Here is a 21,459-nt window from a genome sequence, read left to right on the forward strand (position 1 = left end):
TTATCAAGGTTATTTCCCTCAACGATGGCATGCTTCTTAGAATCGTATCTAGATGGCAGCGATCTGCGAATTTTCATCACAATGTCCTTTTCAGGAATAGTCTTACCCAATGCAAAAGATGCATTAACAATTTCATACACTTTGTGATTAAACTCATCAAATGTTTCTTCATTTGTCATACGAAAGTTTTCCCAATGGGAATTAAGGTTTTGAAGCCTAGCTTCCTTTTCACTGGAGTTACCTTCGAATACGGTTTCCAAGATATCCCAAGATTCTTGCGACCTAGTGCATTTAGTCACATGGTGCTGAAGATTTGGGGTAATGGCATATATGATCGCATTTAAACCGTCGGAGTTTTGCTTTGCAGCAAGTATCTCAGCAGGGTTGTATTCACCAATAGGTTTGGGAACGTTTACATCTCAAACTGCCACAACGGGAGGATCATAACTATTAACAACATATACCCATGATTGAAAATCACACGCTTGAAGAAAAGCTCGCATAGCAATTTTCCACCATAAGTAATTTGAGCCATCGAATACTGGTGGTACGTTAATTAAGATAGCACATCTGTCCATAGAGTCAGATCGCTACAAACACAGACTTTTAAGGTCTTGAACGTGTTTGCCTGCTCTGATACCAATTGAAAAAGCGGGGGTCTAACAACCACACCCAATATTTTGTTTAGCAATCTGTATGGACAAATTCCAATATACTTTCTAGAGAATCAACTAGACAGTCACACTCAATCTAGATTAAAAGTATATCAAAGAGTTTACATCTCAATCTCTCGATTTGATCTTTACTCAAGCAAATAGAAATCTGCGAGTCTTTATCAAAGAGAGAAAACTTGGATGGTACCAAAGACCAATATCCAAGTGTCAATCAATTTAAATCAACAACCAAAAAGGTCAGATATTCTAATTGATTGAACAACGCACAACCTGTGATATTTCAATTATATAAACAAATATAATGCGGAATAGAAATAACACAAACACCAGAATTTTGTTAACAAGGAAACCGCAAATGCAGAAAAACCGTGGGACCTAGTCCAGATTGAACACACACTGTATTAAGCCGCTACAGACACTAGCCTACTCCAAACAAACTTCGGTCTGGACTGTAGTTGAACCCCAATCAATCTCATACTGATCCAAGGTACAGTTATGCTCCTATGCCTCTAACCCAGCAGGATACTGCACACTTGATTCCCTTAGCTGATCTCACCCACAACTAAGAGTTGCTACGACCCAAAGGCGAAGACTTCAATAAACAAATCTGTATCACACAGAAAAGTCTGCGATAATAGATAAATCCGTTTCTCACGAATATACCTACGAGTTTTGTTCCGTCTTTTGATAAATCAAGGTGAACATGAACCAATCAATAATACCAGACTTATATTCTCGAAGAACGGCTTAGTATTATCAGTCACCTCACAATAATCTTAATCAACGCACCGAAAAAAGATATTACGGAATCACAAACGATGAGACGAAGTTCGTTTGTGATTACTTTTCTATCTTGCCTATCGGAGATATAAAATCTCAAGCCAAGTATTTCAATTGTACTCATACGATAGAAGATGCAAGATCAGATCACACAACTACAAGAAAAGTAGTATCGGTCTGGCTTCACAATCCCAATGAAGCCTTTAAGTCGTTAACCTTGTTTAGAAGAAGAAACCAAAGGTTAAAGGAGAATCGACTCTAGCTTAGCGTAAATAGTATCACACAGAATGTGTGGGGATTAGGTTTCCCAGTTGCTAGAGTTCTCCCTTATATACACTTTCAAATTAGGGTTTGCAGTCAATGTTAGCTTAGTAACAAAGCATTCAATATTCACCGTTAGATGAAAAACTGATTAGATTCAAGATAATATTTCTTAACCGTTAGATCGAAAACTTAGCTTGTCACACACAAATGAAATGTCCAATTTTGGGTTTATGAACCGTACCCAAACATTAACATTTGTTGGTTCAACAAGTCAACCAAATGGTTAGCCATATGATTACTCTCATATCAACCTTATTTTTCTTCACCATAACTAGTTCAAATGACTCAAATGAACTAGTTAGAGAGTTGTTCAATTGCAAGGAAATCTTATGTAACCACACAACACACAATTGAAGCAAAATCGTTTTGGTTCACTCGAATCGATTCATGAACTTTATAGCCACGGTCTACAAAAGCATTCATTAGTTTATTTAAACATTATTTCAAGAACAACCGACTTTAGATATAACCTGCTCAAGTTCGCGGACTGGGTTCACGGACTTAAGCTCATGGAAGGAGTACACAAACTCCAGCAGAAAATCTCGGGTCGAGAAGTTCCGCAAGTTCGCGGACTGAGTTCGCGGACTTGGCTCACGCCACTTCCAACTTCACTTGATCAACAAGTTTAGCAAACTTTGGTTCAAGGAATAGGACTTATGCATATATGTGTTTCCACAACAATGCTTATATCCATCAATGGTTATGTAATCTAAACTCTCATTTCAATCATTGAAACATTCTCAAAGAACGTTATATAGCCGTTATTCACAGACCATTTTTCGTCAGAGCAATTTTCAAAGTGATTGAAACATAACATGATTTTCGTCACTTGGTAAAGATGAATTCGGATAAAGCGAAAGCTTTCCAACACACATTTCGAGAAATAGATAGGCGAGATAAACTCGGCTCGAAATAGCAAATGTGTATAATGAAAGTCTATATATCAAAATGACTTTTGTCTCAAGAGTAGGAGATAGAGTAAATAGACTTTTGAGTGACCGATAAGTTCAAGTCTCCACATACCTTTTAGTCGATGAAGATCCACCAGTACCTTGAGTAGTCCTTCGTCTTGTATGATGATTGACATGGAGTCTTGAGCTCAACTACACTTTCTCTCCTAATCCAAGACCTTAGATCTAATAGGCTAGTAATGAAGACTTATAGTTTTGATCACTAATATTGACAAACATGCTTGAGATAGCAACGCATGCGAGTTCGACCGAGCAATGCTCTAACACAAGGTGATCCCTTATCTCATTATCTTTTTAAACAGGTTTCCAGAAAAGGTCTTATGGGCACTAAAGTTGGATATATCAAAGGCCTTCAACCAAATTGAGTGGAAATTCATGACAAATACTCTAAAGAAAATGGGGTTTCCGTGAAGAATGGTGTAGGATTGTTGAACAATGTATCATAAGAATCCGCACATTCATATTGCTTAATGGCTCCATGTTTGATCTTTTATCCATCTAGAGGTTTGATACAAGGGGATCCATTATCTCATTCTATTTTTATTATATGTATGGAATCCATGTCTAAGTGTTCATTACCTGGTAAAAGGGATATGGTTATTGGCATTAAAAATAACTAAGGATGGTCCAAGAATGCCCCCACCTATTTTCTGATTATGTTAGACAACTAGATACTATTTTCTATAATACAAAATAGGATGGGTTTTTGAGCTTTGGACGGACATGTAACATTTTTAGATACAAAAATTGCATCTGATCATCCCAGTCTCATCCCAATAAAAAATATCTAACGGATGTAAGAGTTGCATCCTCTTTTCATTATAAATACACTTTGAGTGGGTTCCCTCGTAATTAGGATCATAAATAAAAATTAAATTGAATGTGATTTTCTTTAGGACAATTAGCTTTAATCATATCATTATTAATCATTTTTTATATTATATTCTTCATCTACAAACAAATAAATATTTAAATAAAAAAATAAAACACCCAAAATTCTCAAAATCAATAATCACAAAATTTTAATTAAATCCACAAAATTAAATGAAAACTAAGTCATTCTCCAGCCATTGGAAAATTGTGCATCAAAACTGATAGAAAGTGGGCATCCAACTCAAAATCAATTGGCAATGAGTGGAGTGGCACCACACCTTATATTTAAGATGTGAGACTATTTTAGTTAACCTGACAATATTGGACTAATAATCTCAACAAAAACACCAACTATAAAGAAAATTCATAATAACAATCATGCATCAAGAAGCGAATCATATAAAAAAAAATATGCATATCATTTACAATATAGAAAATCCTATAGCATTCCTAGAGGAGAAACAAATCAAACCACAAAATTGTTTGGAATTACCGTAGTGATGCGATGACATTTGGTGCAAAGAATCATAACCACCATTTAAATTCCTATGGATCTACCCTTTCAATTGATAAATATGTGCAATGAACCGTGGTTATATGATGGATTTTGTATGTTTTCACTTTAACCACGCATTACAACTCTGATATATAAAATTGTTGAAACGCTCTCTCCAAAAATTTCAATAGATGTGAGATGGAAAATCAAATAATGAATTCAAAATCCATTCAGTCGATCTGCACTTGAGAATGTGAACGTTTTATTAACTTATGCAGAATGAAAATCAAAGACGTAATATGGATCGATGAAAATTTGAGGTAAATTGTTAGTTTTAAGAAAATCAATAATTTTAGGGGAGTGAAAATAAAGGCTCACGTAAATTTTGGGCTGAAATATCGTCAGAATGTTTATTTTTTTTAATATCTTCTACGTAGGACAAATACCGACCCTTTTTTCTACTCTAATATTTCAAATTTTTATTTTGGAGCGAAAGTGGATGTATGGATAATGGCATACACATGTGATGCCATCTGAATTAATCCCAATTTTTTTTTAAGAACTAATTCGACCTAACCACAAGTACAATCGAGGATAATTATATTGCCATTAGAGCCTTAGAGACAATATTTAAATTAGATGAATGTTGTATTGCCCATTTTGTTTTATTAATTATGAAAACACGATATTATAGGTGATTTTGGTTGGATTCAGGGTTCACCATGTTATTAAATAAATGTTACAAACCGTATTGTTATTTCTAGTACTATAACAAGTTGGGATAGGCATCAACTTCCTAAATGGTTACATGTTTTTGTTAGTAGTCTTTTATTGACTACTAATCACTTGGTCTCTAATTCTCCCAAAGTTATTGCCTATATCCTTCTACAGGACAAATGTGATATGCAGTTGGAAGTTTAAAGGCTCTTAGGTTTTCTTTTCTAGTCTTGGTCAGTCTCTGTAGTTCTCTAGTTCTTGTGTTTTAGCATCTGAGGTTTGGCTTAGCCGTTTATGTTCTGTTGTAAGGGTTGTCAGTAGAGGTCTGGTTGTTTTCAGTTTGTTGGTGTTTCAGCTTTTATTGTACTCTGATGCTTTCAATAAAATTTATGTTTCTTCGAAAAAAGGGAAAAAAAATTGTTAACAAATCCTTTTTTCCTATTAAGAAGAAGAAGACAAAGAAAATCATTATATTATGCTTCAGAAAAGACAAAAAAGAACATTATGAGTTTCTACTTGAGTTATGTAGTCTTGGTCTAGGTTGATTTAATCAACAGGAGTGCAATGAGTAAACAGTAACACCTTGTTTGTTTTTTTCTGACTCATCTAAGTTGTCTGAATTTTAATCATCTGGATCTAACTCAATATGTTTGTTTTGTAAAGCAGATATTACTCATCTGACTCAAAAATATATAAGTCAATGATTTTGTCCCATCAATCAGGAGCGTCTTATTCCCTAACTTACATGGGTCCGAGTCAGGTGTTATGTCTAAGTCAGACCGCAAGTCAAACCTGATTCAAATTAAAAAACAAACAGCCTGACATCTGACTCAAGTCGAGTCAGATTCAGTCGCCGCAAGTCCACAAAAAAACAAACACGCTCTAGACCCTTGAAGTCTTGGTTGATTTACACAACTGTTCCTCTTTTACAGTTATCTCCCATTTTTCGTCAAACACAACTGGATTGCATCATTGATTGGTTCGAACTCTTAAAAGAGCTAGCAATAGAAACGATGTGGCCAAAATAAAAATGAACAATACTTCAAAAATAAATATAAATTAATAATAATAATAAACAATTTACAGAGCCAGCCTGAAAATGGGATTGCACATGTACATGAGACGCAGTACGCACATGTACAAGCATTCCTCCGCATGATGAGAACCTTCTAAAATTACAAAACACTTTCCGGACTTCTAGACCATACAGACCTAACAAAAAAAGAAGTGAAAAGGCCATAGGCTTTCCTAACAAAATTACATGACTAAAACAAAATTGTAGTCATTAATAGTGACAACAGTGGAGAAACTAGCCAACCATTTTAACATCTGTGTTAGACATTAGCTTCTCTTCAGAAGTATAGGGCTCCAATGGGGTCGCCGCCTCTGCGTCGACGTCCATTGCAGAAGTCCTCGGGGGTGATGATGGTTGTACTTCAACTTCTGGGTATGCGGCCTTAAACCTTGCTCGCAACCCTTCATCAACTAAATGAACACCTTGTAATTGATTACCAAGTGACATCCACCTAGTGAATGATAGCAAAGACGAAAAAACAAAGCAAAGCAAGTTAAATTAACTCAAACTAAACTTATATCGACGGTATTGTAACTTGTGTGCAACATAAGCATAATAGGGTGACTTCCAGTTTTTGGAGTCACGAGGATTAATAGAATAAAATGTCTTCAGCAGCTACAAAATGTTTATGGGCATTGTCGTCTAAGGGGTTAAGCTCCCTTTTACTTGATATTATTGATTATTGTTGTCAAAATCCATCAATTATTTAACTCTGATTGTTACACGCATGCAAAGCAACTCGGTAAGTTTTAACCAACTACACTGAATTGAAAGAAGTGGACTAGCTAAGCATACCCTGAATGTGTGTTGTGCATTCGAGCGAACAATTCCAGCTTTCTTGTTCTCGGACTTATCCTTTCCAGCAAAGGGTACATCTGAAAGAATATGATTTTAGCTTATTCACTACCATGCTGAAGATATATATTCCGCTTAAAACCACATGAAGAGAAGAGCAAGACAATGATAACAAGAATCTAGTACACCCACTACCATACTTTAACGATATGGATACCAGTCAAGATTTCAAAAATGGAAGACTAAGATGTTATTTTGGATGGAAGACTAAGATGTTATTTTGGGTATGTAAATAAGAAATGCACATACAAGTTACCTCGTCTGGTTTACGGCTCGTCTCTCTAACTTCAGCAACAATGACGTCAGTGTCAATGTTCCTGTTTACTAGTGGATCCCCCTTTATCCCAACAAGGCAATGTTCCTTGCTGTGATTGAGCCAATGACCTGTTCTCCCTGTTCTGATAATTCTTTGAAGTTGATTAGTCTTCACCCAAATGATCTCTTCAACACGCTTATATCCCCACAGTTCTAAGCTGATTGAAGAAATCCACATTTTAAAGAAAAATAATAATAAACATGAGTTGCAAGTTCTTACTTATGTAACTACACATTGTAAGACAGGAAGTAGAAGCAATCAGTATCAGAATACAAACTGGAGATTTTACAAATTGGTGGAGCACTAACAACCTCGTAAGTAAGAGGGTCATTTGGTTAGTACTTTAAAACCTCAGAACTATACTCTTAACACATCTTAATGGATGAGAACTTCTTAGCAGGACTAGCTCATTTCACTTCTCCATCAAGCACCCCTCTGTGAACCTATCATATGAGTATGCTATCTACTCTCTCTTCTTTTCAGAGTGTATTTCATATCATGAATCTACACAACACTACAATTTTACCTTTCAAAACCCAAAGGGATAAGCAGAAAAAGCACCACTAGTGTCGTTTCACTAGTAAGTTCATTAATTTTTTTCCTTTTTAAATGTCAACCCTTTAGGCTATCACAACCACAAGGTGTTACACACCCTTGATCACTTTTTTTGTTTTAATAAAAATATATCAGATAACCTTTGTTTTGCAACTAATGAGATGACAAAGCACATACCACTCGCGTCCGAGCTCCATGGCACGTCCAGTGACCCAAAGAAAAATAAGACCATCTGTCTGCAATGCAGGAACATTAAGATTTCGCATTTCGTCATCGGCCATAGTTCCATAAGGCAACTCCATATGAATGTCCCAGGGTGGATCTGCCATGATTACTCCAAACTGACCAAGAATATCCATTCTAAAGTTACGTATATCACAGTTAATCCATTGTGATGCACCAAGTTCAGCATCTGAACAATATTCTGGACGTAGGGGCCTTAAACTTTTAGTGGGTTGTGCTGACCCCATCATCATGTCTGGCACATCTTGACTTGAATCGAGCTCATAATGAACATACTTGCATGTCTGTCAATTCAAACAAGATTGAAGAGAATTTCAAAGTACAAACGAAAAACTCCAGCCTAACCATGTTATGAATCACATCATTAACAACTAATTCAAAAACAAAATTACCTTCATGTGTCGACAAGTATCCAGAAAAGAGCAGTCCCCTAAATTGATGTCAGTGTGTGGAGCAATTATGCGCCTAAAATGAACCTGGAATTTTGGAAGCTACTCGATTAGAATACTGATCGTGGCTAAAACTCAAAAGTTAAGTGAAATGCTTTTCATTTACCTACTTATGCAATTCTTTTCTTTTCTGGTGAAATTTGTTCTATTATGAATCAATTAATGTACACTATGGTTGAAAAGAGCATGCGGAATCATCACTATACCCAAAATAAATATATGAATACTGTAGAATAATCGTTGTGATGTTCATGAAAATTATCTATAGGCATTTGATTCCCCTGTTACTTTTTCTCCGGTCAAAGGCCTAACCACAGTTCTGGAGCAATACTCCCAGAACACTAATGTGTATAATATGATGAAAATTAGGACTTTTTGGTACAACACCACCAAAATACAGAGTTCAGCTATTCTTAAATAAGAATGAAGAGCAACCTTTTCACATGCGATATAAGAACCAGCTTGGCGTCGGCAGTCTTCTTTGGTTAAAGCCGTACAATACATCTTCACTTGAGAACCACCTTTGCTTTTGAACTGAAACAAGTTCACAACAATAGATAAAGCAATAGATAAAGACTTGCAGGAAACAGCTGACCATGATATGAAATATAAACTCTTTCAAAAGGATAAAGAACACTTTGACAAAACAAACGTCAACAGTATCAAAGAAATCACATTCCCACATGCAACGGATGAGGTTTCTTTAAAATGTGAAATATTGTTTTTTTTAACTTTTATCGGCAGTGAAGGAATGACAATACGTTACTGATGACTGGTTCAAAATAATGACAAATTACACAGGGTAAAAGAAATTCAATAAAATCCAACAATTTCATGAATATTTGGCCTTATGTGACTGAGAGGGATATCTTTCCTGATGACTAAGAGCAGCAGCAGAGAAGCACTAGAGTCATCTAAGTGTCGCAGTGTCAATAGAACTCTAATAAACAAATGCTTGGTCAAAAAGAGTCAATATTGGAAAACAGGATCCAACTTCCTGGCCAATAAGTGTCTCCTTTATCCATCAACTGCAAATTATGTAATCCACTAGGATATTTTTGTATGTGCAAGTTCAGTGCTGCCAAAAATAGTGCTGGAGGTGTTTATGAGCAGGGGGTAACAAGAACAATACATCGTCTATGCTTTTTGTTGGGCTGCTAGAGATTCACGCATTGAAAGTATTTTGAAGGAACCCAGAGAAGGGTAAGCTTTTGTTACTTCGTAAACCTCTGACAGAACCTAAATAAGAGCATCAGGAATTTGTGACTCAAATTCAATTTCTGAATTTGTTACTCAAATTCAGAACCTCTATATGAATTCTACTTTACACCGGCTATCCTGTGCATAAGATTCTCAAATGTGTTACTCATTCTATTCAAGTATAATCTTCGCATGAACCAAAATGAAGAGCTATTTTTTCTATATGGTGCAGAGATAGCTCAATAAGCAGCGTAATAAAGGTTCTCTTCTCTTGATTGTCAAATCAGATGCATATATTTTCAATTACCAATATTATGTAATCAATGAGCAAAGAGAAGACAACAAAAGCAAAAGCTCTATCACCACGCGAAAATTGGATCAAGATTCAACCGGCCAACACACAAGGTCATAACAGCAATTTTCAGTATAAGGAGCATGTTAGTTCGCGTATCAACAAACAAAAGAAGGCTATACGAGATGGTGCAAACCAAACCTTCGCGGCAACAGCTGTTTCTTTGGCAGTTGGGCGATGAATTAGGTCTAAAAGTTCCTCTCCAGTCTTAGACTTCTGCAATTCCCTGAAAGACTTCTTATTCAACAATGCCTCGAGATCCTTCATATCCTCTTCTTCTGTTCTTGGCTTTAAAGATGTCAAATTTGGACTACCCATTGTCGGATTTTGAATCATTTGTGGTCTATGAAAAGGTGACATATTGTTCATCATTCTCGGCATTCCCATTAACCCCATTCCTCTCGGCCCACCCCTAGGCCCCAACATAGACCCTGGGCCTCCAGGGAAAATTGGTGGCATACCTGATAAACTAGGGTCACCTCCAAGCCACATATCCTGTGGCCTAGGCATCCCTCCTCCCATCCCATAAACTTCAGCTCCACTAGTAATTACCTGTTATATTATTGCTGTCATTAGAAATTCAAACATATGATACCACAACATTCTGAGAACTGTTTATGCTGTTGTTCAAAATTAATAAATTTGACATCTTTTTGGTAGTTAATGATACAGGAAAGTGTGCCATGTGATGTCAAGACATCTATCGATTGAAACTCCACATCCACAAAACTAACATCCAAGAACATTACTGTTTATGCTGTTGTTCAAAATTAATAATTTGACATCTTTTTGGTGCTTAAAACAGATTAGTTAATGATACAGGAAAGTGTGCCATGTGATGTCAAGATATCTATCGATTAAAACTCCACATCCACAAAACTAACATCCAAGAACATTCATACGCACCGGTTGATTTTGATTTTGGCTCCCATTTGTTGAATTGAGTTCCTCAGGTTGCTGAAGTTGAGAGCTTTCCGGCAATTCCTTAACGAGACGAGTTCGATCAATCCCTAAAACCATAACCCTAGATTTCCCACTAATTACAAACTCTTCTAAATCAACTCCCCCATTTTCATCAGCCATTGATCTCAAAGCCATCTCGACAGCTAATATAGCACCAGTTTCACCACCAAGCTCAAGCAAAGCAGATTTCTCAGCTGAAGTAGCAGAAGAATCATTTTCCAGTTTTCTCAAAACAGCCGACGAATCAATCGGCGTAAAAGGTACTCTCTCCAATAAGCAAACAGCAACCATTGCTCTGACGATCGACAATGGGCTTCCACTAGAATCGACAACAGCTGAGAATTTATCAGTCTCATCATCATCAATAGAAGGATGAACTACAGGTGGTGTGGGTTTTGAAGAACTAGGGTTTTGAAGAACTGTTGTTTTTGATTCAATAGAAGGGTTTCTAGAAAGTTGATGACTTGGAAGATTTGAAGGTAAAGTTTTCAAATTAGGGTTAGGGTTAGGTTTCGGGATAGGAGCTGAAGTATAGTCACGACCGTTAAAAGTAGTAACAACTTTAAGAGAAAGATCAATAGAAGAAACAATATCAGGAATTAAGGTTTGTATCGAAGAAATTAGGTCTCTTTGGTTTGATCGTTGATTCTCTATACGAGTTTCAAGTTGTTGTCTTAGATCCTTAATATAAGATATATCATCTTGACCATCTGATCGTACACCCATTGTTACTTCTTCTTCTGGTTCCTGAAGAAACTGTTTCTCTCTCTATCTATTTATACATCTAAAGTGGAGCTTCTGAAGAACTTGGATAGAGAACGAATAAAACCAATGTTGAGTTTGGTTCCGAACGAGGGAAACGATACAACGAAGGGCTGAACATGTCTTCGTTTTTCCGCTGGAACCGGACCGAACCAAACCGAACTATTTACTAATGGATTGGTTACGGTGTAGAAAGTGGAAAACCTATAGTGTTGGTTTTGGTTTGGTTTGACCTCTAAAATCGAACCAAAAACCATTGAAAAACCGATTAATTTTTAAACTTAGTTTCTATCGTCGATTTACAAGTATTAGATTCTACCCATTGATTTATAGGATAAATAGAAACCCTAAATCTAATATTTCATTATGATACTCTCCCTCTTTCTCTTTCTCCTTCTCTCAGTCGTCTCCCTTCTCCACCCCCAACTACAGTTGCTGCTACTCGACTTTTTTCTTCTCATCTTCCTTCTTTTTTATTTGTCAATAACTAAATTAAGATATATTATATATCTTCTTTTGATCTCTAGAATTAGAGTAAGCTTTAACTATTCTTGATATTTTTTTTATTTTTTATTTTTTGTATGTAAATTTGTGTAAATCAATACTATCGGCAACTACGATTTTTTATTTGTAAATTTGTGTATTTTTTTTTGGTTTGACATAATTATTGGTTAACCAAAAACCACTGGACAAACCGAAACCAACTGGAACCATTTGGAAACCGAACCAATGGTTAGTGGATTGGTTTGGTTTAGATTTTTAGCAACCAATAGTATTGGTTTCGGTTTTGGTTTGGCTAGAAACCGAACCAAAACCGACCATGAACAGCCCTAAGTCAACGAGTGCCTTTTAGAACTTTGTTATTTGCAACAGCAAGGCTGCTAAGGTCTATGGGCAGTTTGCCAGTTTTGCACCGACTATGGATCTGGCAAACCAGCAAATTGACCTGGCTTAGTGGCAACTCTATCGGGCAGTGGAGTATCGACCGCTCGCTTGACATTCCACCGAACGGTCAAGTCACGACCGCTAGTGGTGAAGACTCGATCGTCCAGTATATCCCATCCAACGGTCCAAAATTGATCACTCTATAAATACGCAATTCCAATTTCATTTCAACTCACATCTTTACTTCAGTTTTCATTCTTTCACTCCAATTTTCATATTTTCACTATACAAACTCAATATGCCAGTTCGAGGTTGTAGATTTTCCTTAGCTGAAGATGAATACATTTGTAAGAATTATGTTTTTGTTACACTGGATAATATCAATCGTGCACAACAACAACAAATCACTTTTGGGGAAAACCTATTTCAGACATTTCAAGAAGAAACATTGAACCTCAATAATCGAGATGCAAATCAGTTGTGTGGTCACTTCCAACTAATCAATGAGGATGTAAACTTGTTTATTGTGCTGCTTATGCTAAGCAATCGGAACCGGAAAAATAGTGAAAACTACATTCATGTGGAGCAAATGTGTCGGATGGAATGGCGCAACAAAAACGAAAAAAAATTCAATTCGAAAGTTGTTATCAAATCTTAAAAGTGTCGTCCAAATATGAATGCATTTAATTAAGTTACGTTAAATAAGTTGTATTCATTTATTATTAAATAAAGTTAAGTAACTTGTATGCATTTAATTAAGTTAAGTTAAAGTTAAGTATAATTTTAAGATATCATTATGTTAACTGATAAACGGTGAAAATAACATCTAATTTTCCACATCACCTCTTGTTCATAAAACTAATTTTCGAATTAATTTACATTAGTGCTCCTTTCATTAATCTAGATATTAAGATATAAGCTAGACAATTATAACTTAAAATAAAGACTTTAAAAATAAAAATTTGGGACAATGTTCTTCATCTTGTTTATCTTCTTCATTTCCCATAACTTCCAACCAATGCGCTCATAAACAGAGTTTCCTTTGTTTATCTTCTTCTTTGCCTTCAAATTTTCCTTGCCTTGAACTCTTCTTTGTCTTTTCTTAGTTGCATGTTTGATTTGGTTAATATCCAAAACTTTTAGACTTCTTTGCTTTTTACCTATTTCTTTATAATTGTCACATATCTTGCTAACATCGGCTTCAAAAACCACTCCAGAAAAATCAAGTTGGCTTTCAAATCGTGCCATTTGAATTTTTTTAGGAGAAGATGTAAAGAAATTTTTTGGATAAATTTTGTGTTTGAATTTCAAATATTTATAGCGATACAAAAAAATTGTCGTTGAAGATGGAATACCCATAGAAGTTGGAGACTAAAACCGCTAGTGGTTGTAGGGGTGACCAAAAAGTCTGGAACCGCGAATTTCACTTGTATATGTCCGCAAAATTACGGGTGAAACCCAATCCGCAAGATCTACGGGCCAGACACGGGTGGGGATTCTCAAATCCGCACTTTTAGCGGTTTGGTTGCGGTTAGACTTTGAAATCTGCGGATTCACCCGCACCCTAGGGTTTAGGGTTTTTATAAAGGCAAAATTTGTTTATGCTTCCAGTTGTTCAGTTATCCATTGTGATTTCTGTTATTGATTAAAAATGTCTTCTTTGTTGTTCGTTTGGGGTGCTTCCAGACTTTCCCTTTATTACTTTGAGTTTTCACTAAGGTATGTTATTAATCCCCCTTTGCTTTTATTCTTATGTGTAATGTTGAATAATTAGGTTAATTTGATGAAAAGGGCTTCCTTTTTGTTCCATTTGATGAACAACAGTTTCATCATTCTTGAGGTTTTCGGTAGGTTAGGTTAATTAGGTAAGCTTGTTATATGAATCTGATTAGCTCAAACATAGATTTGCTTGAATAGCTTTATTACGATGAAGCTTAAATCTCACTTATGGGTTTTCAAAGAAATATTGTTTCAGAACAGATGAAGGGTAAATCTCATTATATATGCAAGTGAAATATTATCAGGGTTTGGTTGAAATGATAATCGTGTTACTAGTACTTCAAAATGAAACAAAACTTTGTTTTTTTTGTTTTTTTTTTCTTGACTAAATCCGCGGTTAACCCGCATCCGGCCGTATCATTAGGCCGGACACGGTTGGATTTTCCAAATCCGCAACTTTGACGAATTTGATGCGGGTGATCCCTAATCTGCATTCGTTCGGTCGTTGCTCACCCCTAAGTGACCGAGACTTGATTGCCAACGATTTAGTCTCTACCACTTTGTTACCATGATGGCGCGGTCAGTTTTCCATGCCACCTGTCATGGCATATGTTTGGGTTTACTACCCCCCATAAGAACCAGCCTAAATAAGGTATAAATTTGCTTGGGATGATACCGTTATCATTCTAAAGGTGAACGATATATGATATTTAGTACACCCCTTCGTAATTTGGTACGCCTATTAGAAATTTTGTTAGAAAAAAGATGCTTTCACGGGAGGGATTCATTATCTTTGAACCTTGTCAAAGAAAAGAGTATGGCTAAGAAGTGTTATTATGGAAAGAATAAGCATGTAAAACCCTCATAGATATGGTCTCTAGAAAAGGGATACCAAGTACACCACCAAATTTTAATTCGGAAACATGTATGAAAAAACTTGTCACAATCAGTAGCACGGATCAATAGTAAAGATCCAATACCTGATATGAAGACAAGTTTAACTTGGACGATCTCAGAAATCAATATCCAAGTAATAACCTAGTATGTACCCGGACTGTAATATGAATCGAATTCCAACAAGAAAAAATCTTGTAATCTTTCTTTCAAGATATAAATTCTCAAGAATAAATCTTGTAGGTTTTATACAGTCTTTTAGGCTTAAAAGGTTATTTTAACGTACTACTCATGATATTTCTATTATACAATATAAAAATGCGAAAAATAAATAACACAGGATGTACCATAAAAAAAATAACGAGGAAAACTGCAAAGCAGAAAAAAAACCGGGACCTAGTCCAGAACTTGAGCACCACATTGTATTAAGTCGCTACAAACACTAGCCTGCTATCGGAATTCAGACTGTAATGGTTGAGACCGAATCGACCCTACGAGCAATTCAGCTTCAATTGTGCTCCTTTACGTATCATGGATCTCGGAAAATCCTATGGAACACGATTCCCCTAGTTGGCGTCTTTTACAGGCCTAAGAGTTGCTTCAACCTAAGTGTTTATGACTATTCCACCTCTAACAGAAAGCCTATTTGATTTCCTTCAGAAAGATATTCAATCAAGTACGAAAACATATATACCATGAGGAATCTTCAAGAAAACAAGATACCATCAAACTCAATATTAGGTTGAACTTACTCTCTTCAAAATTTATAGAGATGCCTAATCAAATCCACCTCAAACGATCAATCTACAAAAATCAAACCAGAAGCGATTTGGTTATCTATATATCTTGTGGAGTCACAAAGTCTGGGACCAAGAGTACTTTGTGATTTATATTTATCAAGTTCCTCATCTAATAATGTTTCAAAAACTTAGAAGATCAATAATAACAAGATCCGGATAACAATATCTATCAGGTAAAAGATAGTCTGACCGGGCTTCACGAATCCCTTACTGAAGTATTTTAAAGTCGTAACCTAATGCAGTTTCTCCAGAAGAAACCTGAGTTTTTATAGGACGACTCTAGTCTGCAACTAGGCAACAAAAGTATCAGGATTAAGTTTTTTGTTTGCATGGAGTTTTATATTTATATTGATGAATAATGCGAAACAAAGCAGGCTCGTGAACTAGTTTTCGTGTTCACGAATTGCTTTGTATTCAATCAAGCTAAACTTATTCGCATAGATTGTGAAAAAGCGGGGGTCTAACAACCATACCCAATATTTCGCTTAGAAATCTGTATGGACTAACTCCAATATACTTTTAAGAGAATCAACTAGACAGTCAGACTCAATCTTAAGAAAAGTATATCAAAGAGTTATATCTCAATTTCTCAATTCAATCCTCAATCAAACAAATAGAAATTTGCGAGCCCGATTGAATATAAGAAATAACTTGGACGGTATCAAAAACCAATATCCAAGTATCAATCAATTTAATCAACAACCAAAGGTTGGATTCACAATTGATTGAAATTACGCACAACATGTGATATTTCAATTATACAAACAAATATAATGCGGAAAAGAGATAACACAGTCACCAGAAGTTTTGTTAACGAAGAAATCACAAATGCAGAAAAACCCCGAGACCTAGTCCAGATTTGAACACCACACTGTATTAAGCCGCTACAGACACTAGCCTACTCCAAGTTAACTTCAGACTGGAATGTAGTTGATCCCTAACCAATCTCACACTGATCAAGGTACAGTCGCGTTACTTACGCCTCTGAATCCTAGCAGGACTCTGCGCACTTGATTCCCTTAGCTGATCTCACCCACAACTAAGAGTTGCTACGACCCAAAGTCGAAGACTTGATAAACCAATCTGTCTCACACATAAAAGTCTATTGTATAGATAAAGTTGTCTTCCACAGATATACCTATGATTTTTGTTCCGTGTTTTGATAAATCAAGGTGAATAGGAACCAATTGATATACCGTACTTATATTTCCGAATAACATCCTAGAAATATCAATCGCCTCACAATAATCTTAGATATTGTGGAATCGCAAACGATGAGACGAAGATGTTTGTGACTACTTTTTATCTTTCCTATCGGAGATTAAATCTCGAGCATATCTTAGAGAAGATAGTACTCAATCACGATAGAAAACAACAAGATCATAACACACACTACGGATAAAATAGTTGGGTCTGGCTTCACAATCCCAATGAAGCCTTCAAGTCGTTAACCTACGGGGTTTTGGAAAAACCTAAGTTAAGGTTAAAGGAGAATCGACTCTAGTCGCAACTAGTATCACACAGGAGGTGTGGAGATTAGGTTTCCCAGTTGCTAGAGTTCTCCCTTACATAATATTCAAATCAAGGTTTGCAATCAATATTACCTTGGTAACAAAGCATTCAATATTCACCGTTAGATGAAAACCTGATTATACTCAAGCTAATATCTTCCAACCGTTAGATCGAACTTAGCTTGTTACACATAAATGAAAAGTGATTTCATTTAGATATGAGTAAACGTACCTAAACGTGTGCACCTTTGTTGGCTCAACAATAGTTAACCGAAGTTAGCCATATGAATACTTTCATATCAACCTTATTCATCTTAACCATAACTAGTTCAAATGACTCAAATGAAACTAGTTCTAGAGTTGTTCAATTGTTTATATTCTCATAGAAGTATACAAGACACAATTGAAGCAAAATCGATTTTGATTCACTCGAATGAATTCATGAACATTATAGCCACGGTTTGAAAAAGATTGCATTCCTTATTATATAAATGTATTAGTTCATGAACAAACCGATTTTAGAACATAACCCACTCAAGTATCCAAACGGGTACGCATACCTAAGTGGTCGGACTAAGTTTGGGTTCGCCAGTACGCGAACGGGTACGCATACCACCAAACTCAGTAAAGTCCCGGAACTTGAACCTCACGCCAGTACGCGTACCGGTATGCGTGCTTAGTTCCCGGACCTCTACTAAACCAATTAGTACGCATACGGGTATGCATACCATGGTTCCTGGACTTGGAATAACTTGCAACAGTTAGCATACAAGTACGCATATTGTGTTATTTCCAATCATGGTTATTTGTTCTAAACTCCCATTTCAATCATTGAAACATTCTCGAAAGACGACAATAGCTGTCTCACACAAACTATTAGCTTCACAGCAATTTTCAAGTGATCGAATGATCAATACGAACTATTCCGAGACTACATCAAATGACTGCCTCACACAAATCATGTAAGATGTTACCAGGTGATTTTCACATGATCGTCTTTTGATTTTCGTCAAGAATATAAGACGAACTTGGTTAAAGCGAAAGATTACCAACACATATTTCGAGAAATATGTAAGCGAGTAAACTCTGCTCGAAATATCAAATGTGTATAATTGAAGTCTATATAGCTATACGACTTTTATCTCAAATAGAAGATATAGTAGATAGACTTTTGAGTGATAGATGAGTTCAAGTCTCCACATACCTTTTGTTGATGAAATTCTACAAGCTCCCCTTAGTAGTTCTTCGTCTTTGATCGATGAACGCCGTGAAGTCTAAAGCTCAACTACACTTTTTATCCTAATCTGAGACTTAGCTATAAGTAGACTAGAAATGAAGACTTATAGTTTTGACAACTAAACTTGACAACAAGCTTGAGATAGCAACGCTTGCGAGTTCGACCGAGCAGCGCTCTAACAATCTCCCCCTTTGTCAATTTCAGTGACAAAACTATCAATACACAAGGAATACAAAATAAATAAACTTTGTAGATCCCAATCCAAATGCTTGATTTCCTTGGTTCTTCAACATTACTCGAAATTTTTGTCACTTCCAAGTACTCCAGTGATTCTGAATGTGTTCAACTCAACATCATATTTATTGAAGATCCGTAGCTATAACAACGAGAAAACAGTAGCTCTCAATCATTGTTATACAATGTCGTAATATTATTACACATCATCAAATTCCAATTGTATCACAACTTTGACAACAATACTATGGTGATATGTATCACTCCCCCTTAGTCAGTAATTCATCTCACATGAAAACCAGTCCTCCTTACATAATGATTCGTAAACCATATATATTTGTAGTATGAACTACACATTATTCTCCCATTTTTTGTCAATAAAAATTGATAAAGGTACGAAAACTAGTGGGATCCTAATGAAATTTCCATAGAGATACTTCATGACCAAAAGAGAACATATCAACTTTGTTTCGATGATTTCACATAGTCGAAACTAGTGTATTCATCAAGGAGTTTATAAACATACAAGAAAACTCCTACAATATTCCACAGACGCACTCCCCTCAAAGATTTGGCAATTAAGCACAAGTTCAATTAAGAACTCTCCCCCATAAAATGTCATTCCCGAAAGAACAACAAAAGCGACCTTACTTTCATAAGAAAAGAAGGATTTCTTTGGACATTAACAAATCACATGAAACATGAATTTGTATCCAAAATACTCAATTAAACTAACCACAAGAGAACCCATGATTAATTTAATCGTAAATGCTCAACATAAGAGAACTTATGGAGCCACACAGTACTTTCACATAGAAGTGGATCAGGGAAAGACCAATACTGTGGAATATTCAAAGATTCATTCTAGTTTTCATCAATATTTGCATAGAGACATGTAATAGACTTAATCTTTGTAAACAAAAGTTCATCCTATCTTCCATCAACATTTGCATAATGACATAATAGGCTTCACTTTTGTTGTCAAAAGTTCATTCTATCTTTTATCAATATTTCCATAAAGACATATGACAGACTTAACTTTTGAGCATATATGGGACAATCATAGTTCACAGATGTAAACACACGTATCCCATAACAAGTTGTAATATATAAAACCATAAAGATTAATAATGCAAAATCATCTTCCAAATAAACTTTAGAATTTAAATGAATAAATCTAAAAACATTGCAAGATGAAAATCGTTGGAAATAGCTATGTGTACTCACAATAATGGCTATTCCAAACCCTACTTCTCCTTCTTAAAACACCTGAATAAATTCTCATAAGAAGTTTCCTAGACATCGTAGAGATTTCTCAGAGCATCTACTGAGAATTCCTTCTCATTATTGAAAAACCCATTGATTATGGGATCGTTCAATTCCTCCGATCATCAGAAATATCAGTTAACTCACTAAGTTCTCTTTTTAGTCCACACAAGGTGTTATTTGTTAGAGACAACATACGTTCATAGTGAGCTATCTTTTCTAAAGATAAATGATTTGAGATTTTAAATCATTTCTTTTGTTGATGAAATCCTTCACCATACCTCTAAAGTTATTATCAAAATGACAAACATACAAGAGGAAGTTAGAGGAAGAACCTTCTTCATCATCTGTGGATCTCTCCTTCTTCTTCCTTGAGAGAATAATTCCTTCGCAAAGATACACATTAACTGCTTCAACTGCATCCCTTTTTGTGGTACCTCTAGTTACAGGAGCCATGAAACTGTATCTTTTAAAGATAAGAGAAGTGAAGGGCATTTTGATCACAAATGAACATAAATAGACCTATGGACAACCAAACCCTAGAAGAATTTTGAACAAGTCTTTTACGTTTCGTGATCTATTATCTATTTTAACAAAAAGATATTTTCTTAACATAAATAAAATAGGAAATTAATATTAATACAAAACTTGAACAACCTTGATGCAATCCTCATTTTCTCAAGTTAAAGATGAGGATGCAGACATCACTAATATTAGATAATGACGGAGTGAGCTGAATGCTCACATCTTTTATCACATAGTGACATATCAAGGTTTGTTGTATAAACAAATTTATTACCTCGTCTGAATCTGGTTCTTTTGAATTTCTTCTTGTCTTCAGTAGTACCCTACTGATTATCCATGGCCAGATTCATTGTTTGCATGTCATTTTGAAGTTTGGCAATTCTTTTGTTATTCCTCTTGAATTTCCAACACTTATTTTGGACATGATTTACATTTCCACAAAACGAACAAATCAAGGAAGATTTATTGTCTTGCTTATTTGCCTCATGTTTATCACAACATTCGTCATTAATTATTCCAAAACCGGCTGGAACAAATGAGTTGTTTGTGCTTACAGTTTTACTTTTGAAACCTAAACCATTTGTGTTTCCAAAAGACTTCTGACCGAATAACATTGCTGAGATTTTGTCAGAATTTCCAGACAACCTTTGCATGTCATACTTAAAGGTATTAATCTCTTTTTCCTTTAGAGATAGGGTCCCGGTGAATTCATCATTAAGACAATCTATCTCAAGATTTTTCACCCGACTTAATGATTCAAGTTTCTCCAACGACACCTTTAGT

At 35.6% G+C, this 21,459-nt stretch overlaps 1 protein-coding gene across 1 annotated transcript; it reads right to left on the reverse strand.

Annotated features, from left to right (window-relative positions):
* Window positions 1–5,873: 5,873 nt before the first annotated feature.
* LOC113297700 (N6-adenosine-methyltransferase MT-A70-like) lies at window positions 5,874–11,657 on the reverse strand. The gene is made up of 8 exons (XM_026546261.1): window positions 10,787–11,657; window positions 10,022–10,432; window positions 8,764–8,862; window positions 8,272–8,355; window positions 7,814–8,163; window positions 7,022–7,238; window positions 6,706–6,785; window positions 5,874–6,361 (listed from the first exon to the last, which is right to left on the reverse strand). The coding sequence occupies exons 1-8, from the start codon at window positions 11,567–11,569 to the stop codon at window positions 6,145–6,147; spliced, it is 2,241 nt and encodes a 746-aa protein (XP_026402046.1). The 5' UTR covers window positions 11,570–11,657; the 3' UTR covers window positions 5,874–6,144.
* Between the last annotated feature and the right edge of the window lie 9,802 nt (window positions 11,658–21,459).

The sequence above is a fragment of the Papaver somniferum genome, chromosome 7 (genome assembly GCF_003573695.1).
Source record: "Papaver somniferum cultivar HN1 chromosome 7, ASM357369v1, whole genome shotgun sequence".
In the NCBI taxonomy this organism is placed as follows: domain Eukaryota; kingdom Viridiplantae; phylum Streptophyta; class Magnoliopsida; order Ranunculales; family Papaveraceae; genus Papaver; species Papaver somniferum.

What these genes read in the sequence shown, in the direction of transcription:
- LOC113297700 (XM_026546261.1), bottom strand. Translation starts at nt 11,569, where the DNA reads ATGGGTGTACGATCAGATGGTCAAGATGATATATCTTATATTAAGGAT. An exon ending in AAACAGCTGTTGCCGCGAAG is followed by an intron (nt 8,863 to 10,021) that starts GTTTGGTTTGCA and finishes AACTTGTTTCAG; the next exon opens with TTCAAAAGCAAAGGTGGTTC. An exon ending in CGAGCCGTAAACCAGACGAG is followed by an intron (nt 6,786 to 7,021) that starts GTAACTTGTATG and finishes ATATTCTTTCAG; the next exon opens with ATGTACCCTTTGCTGGAAAG.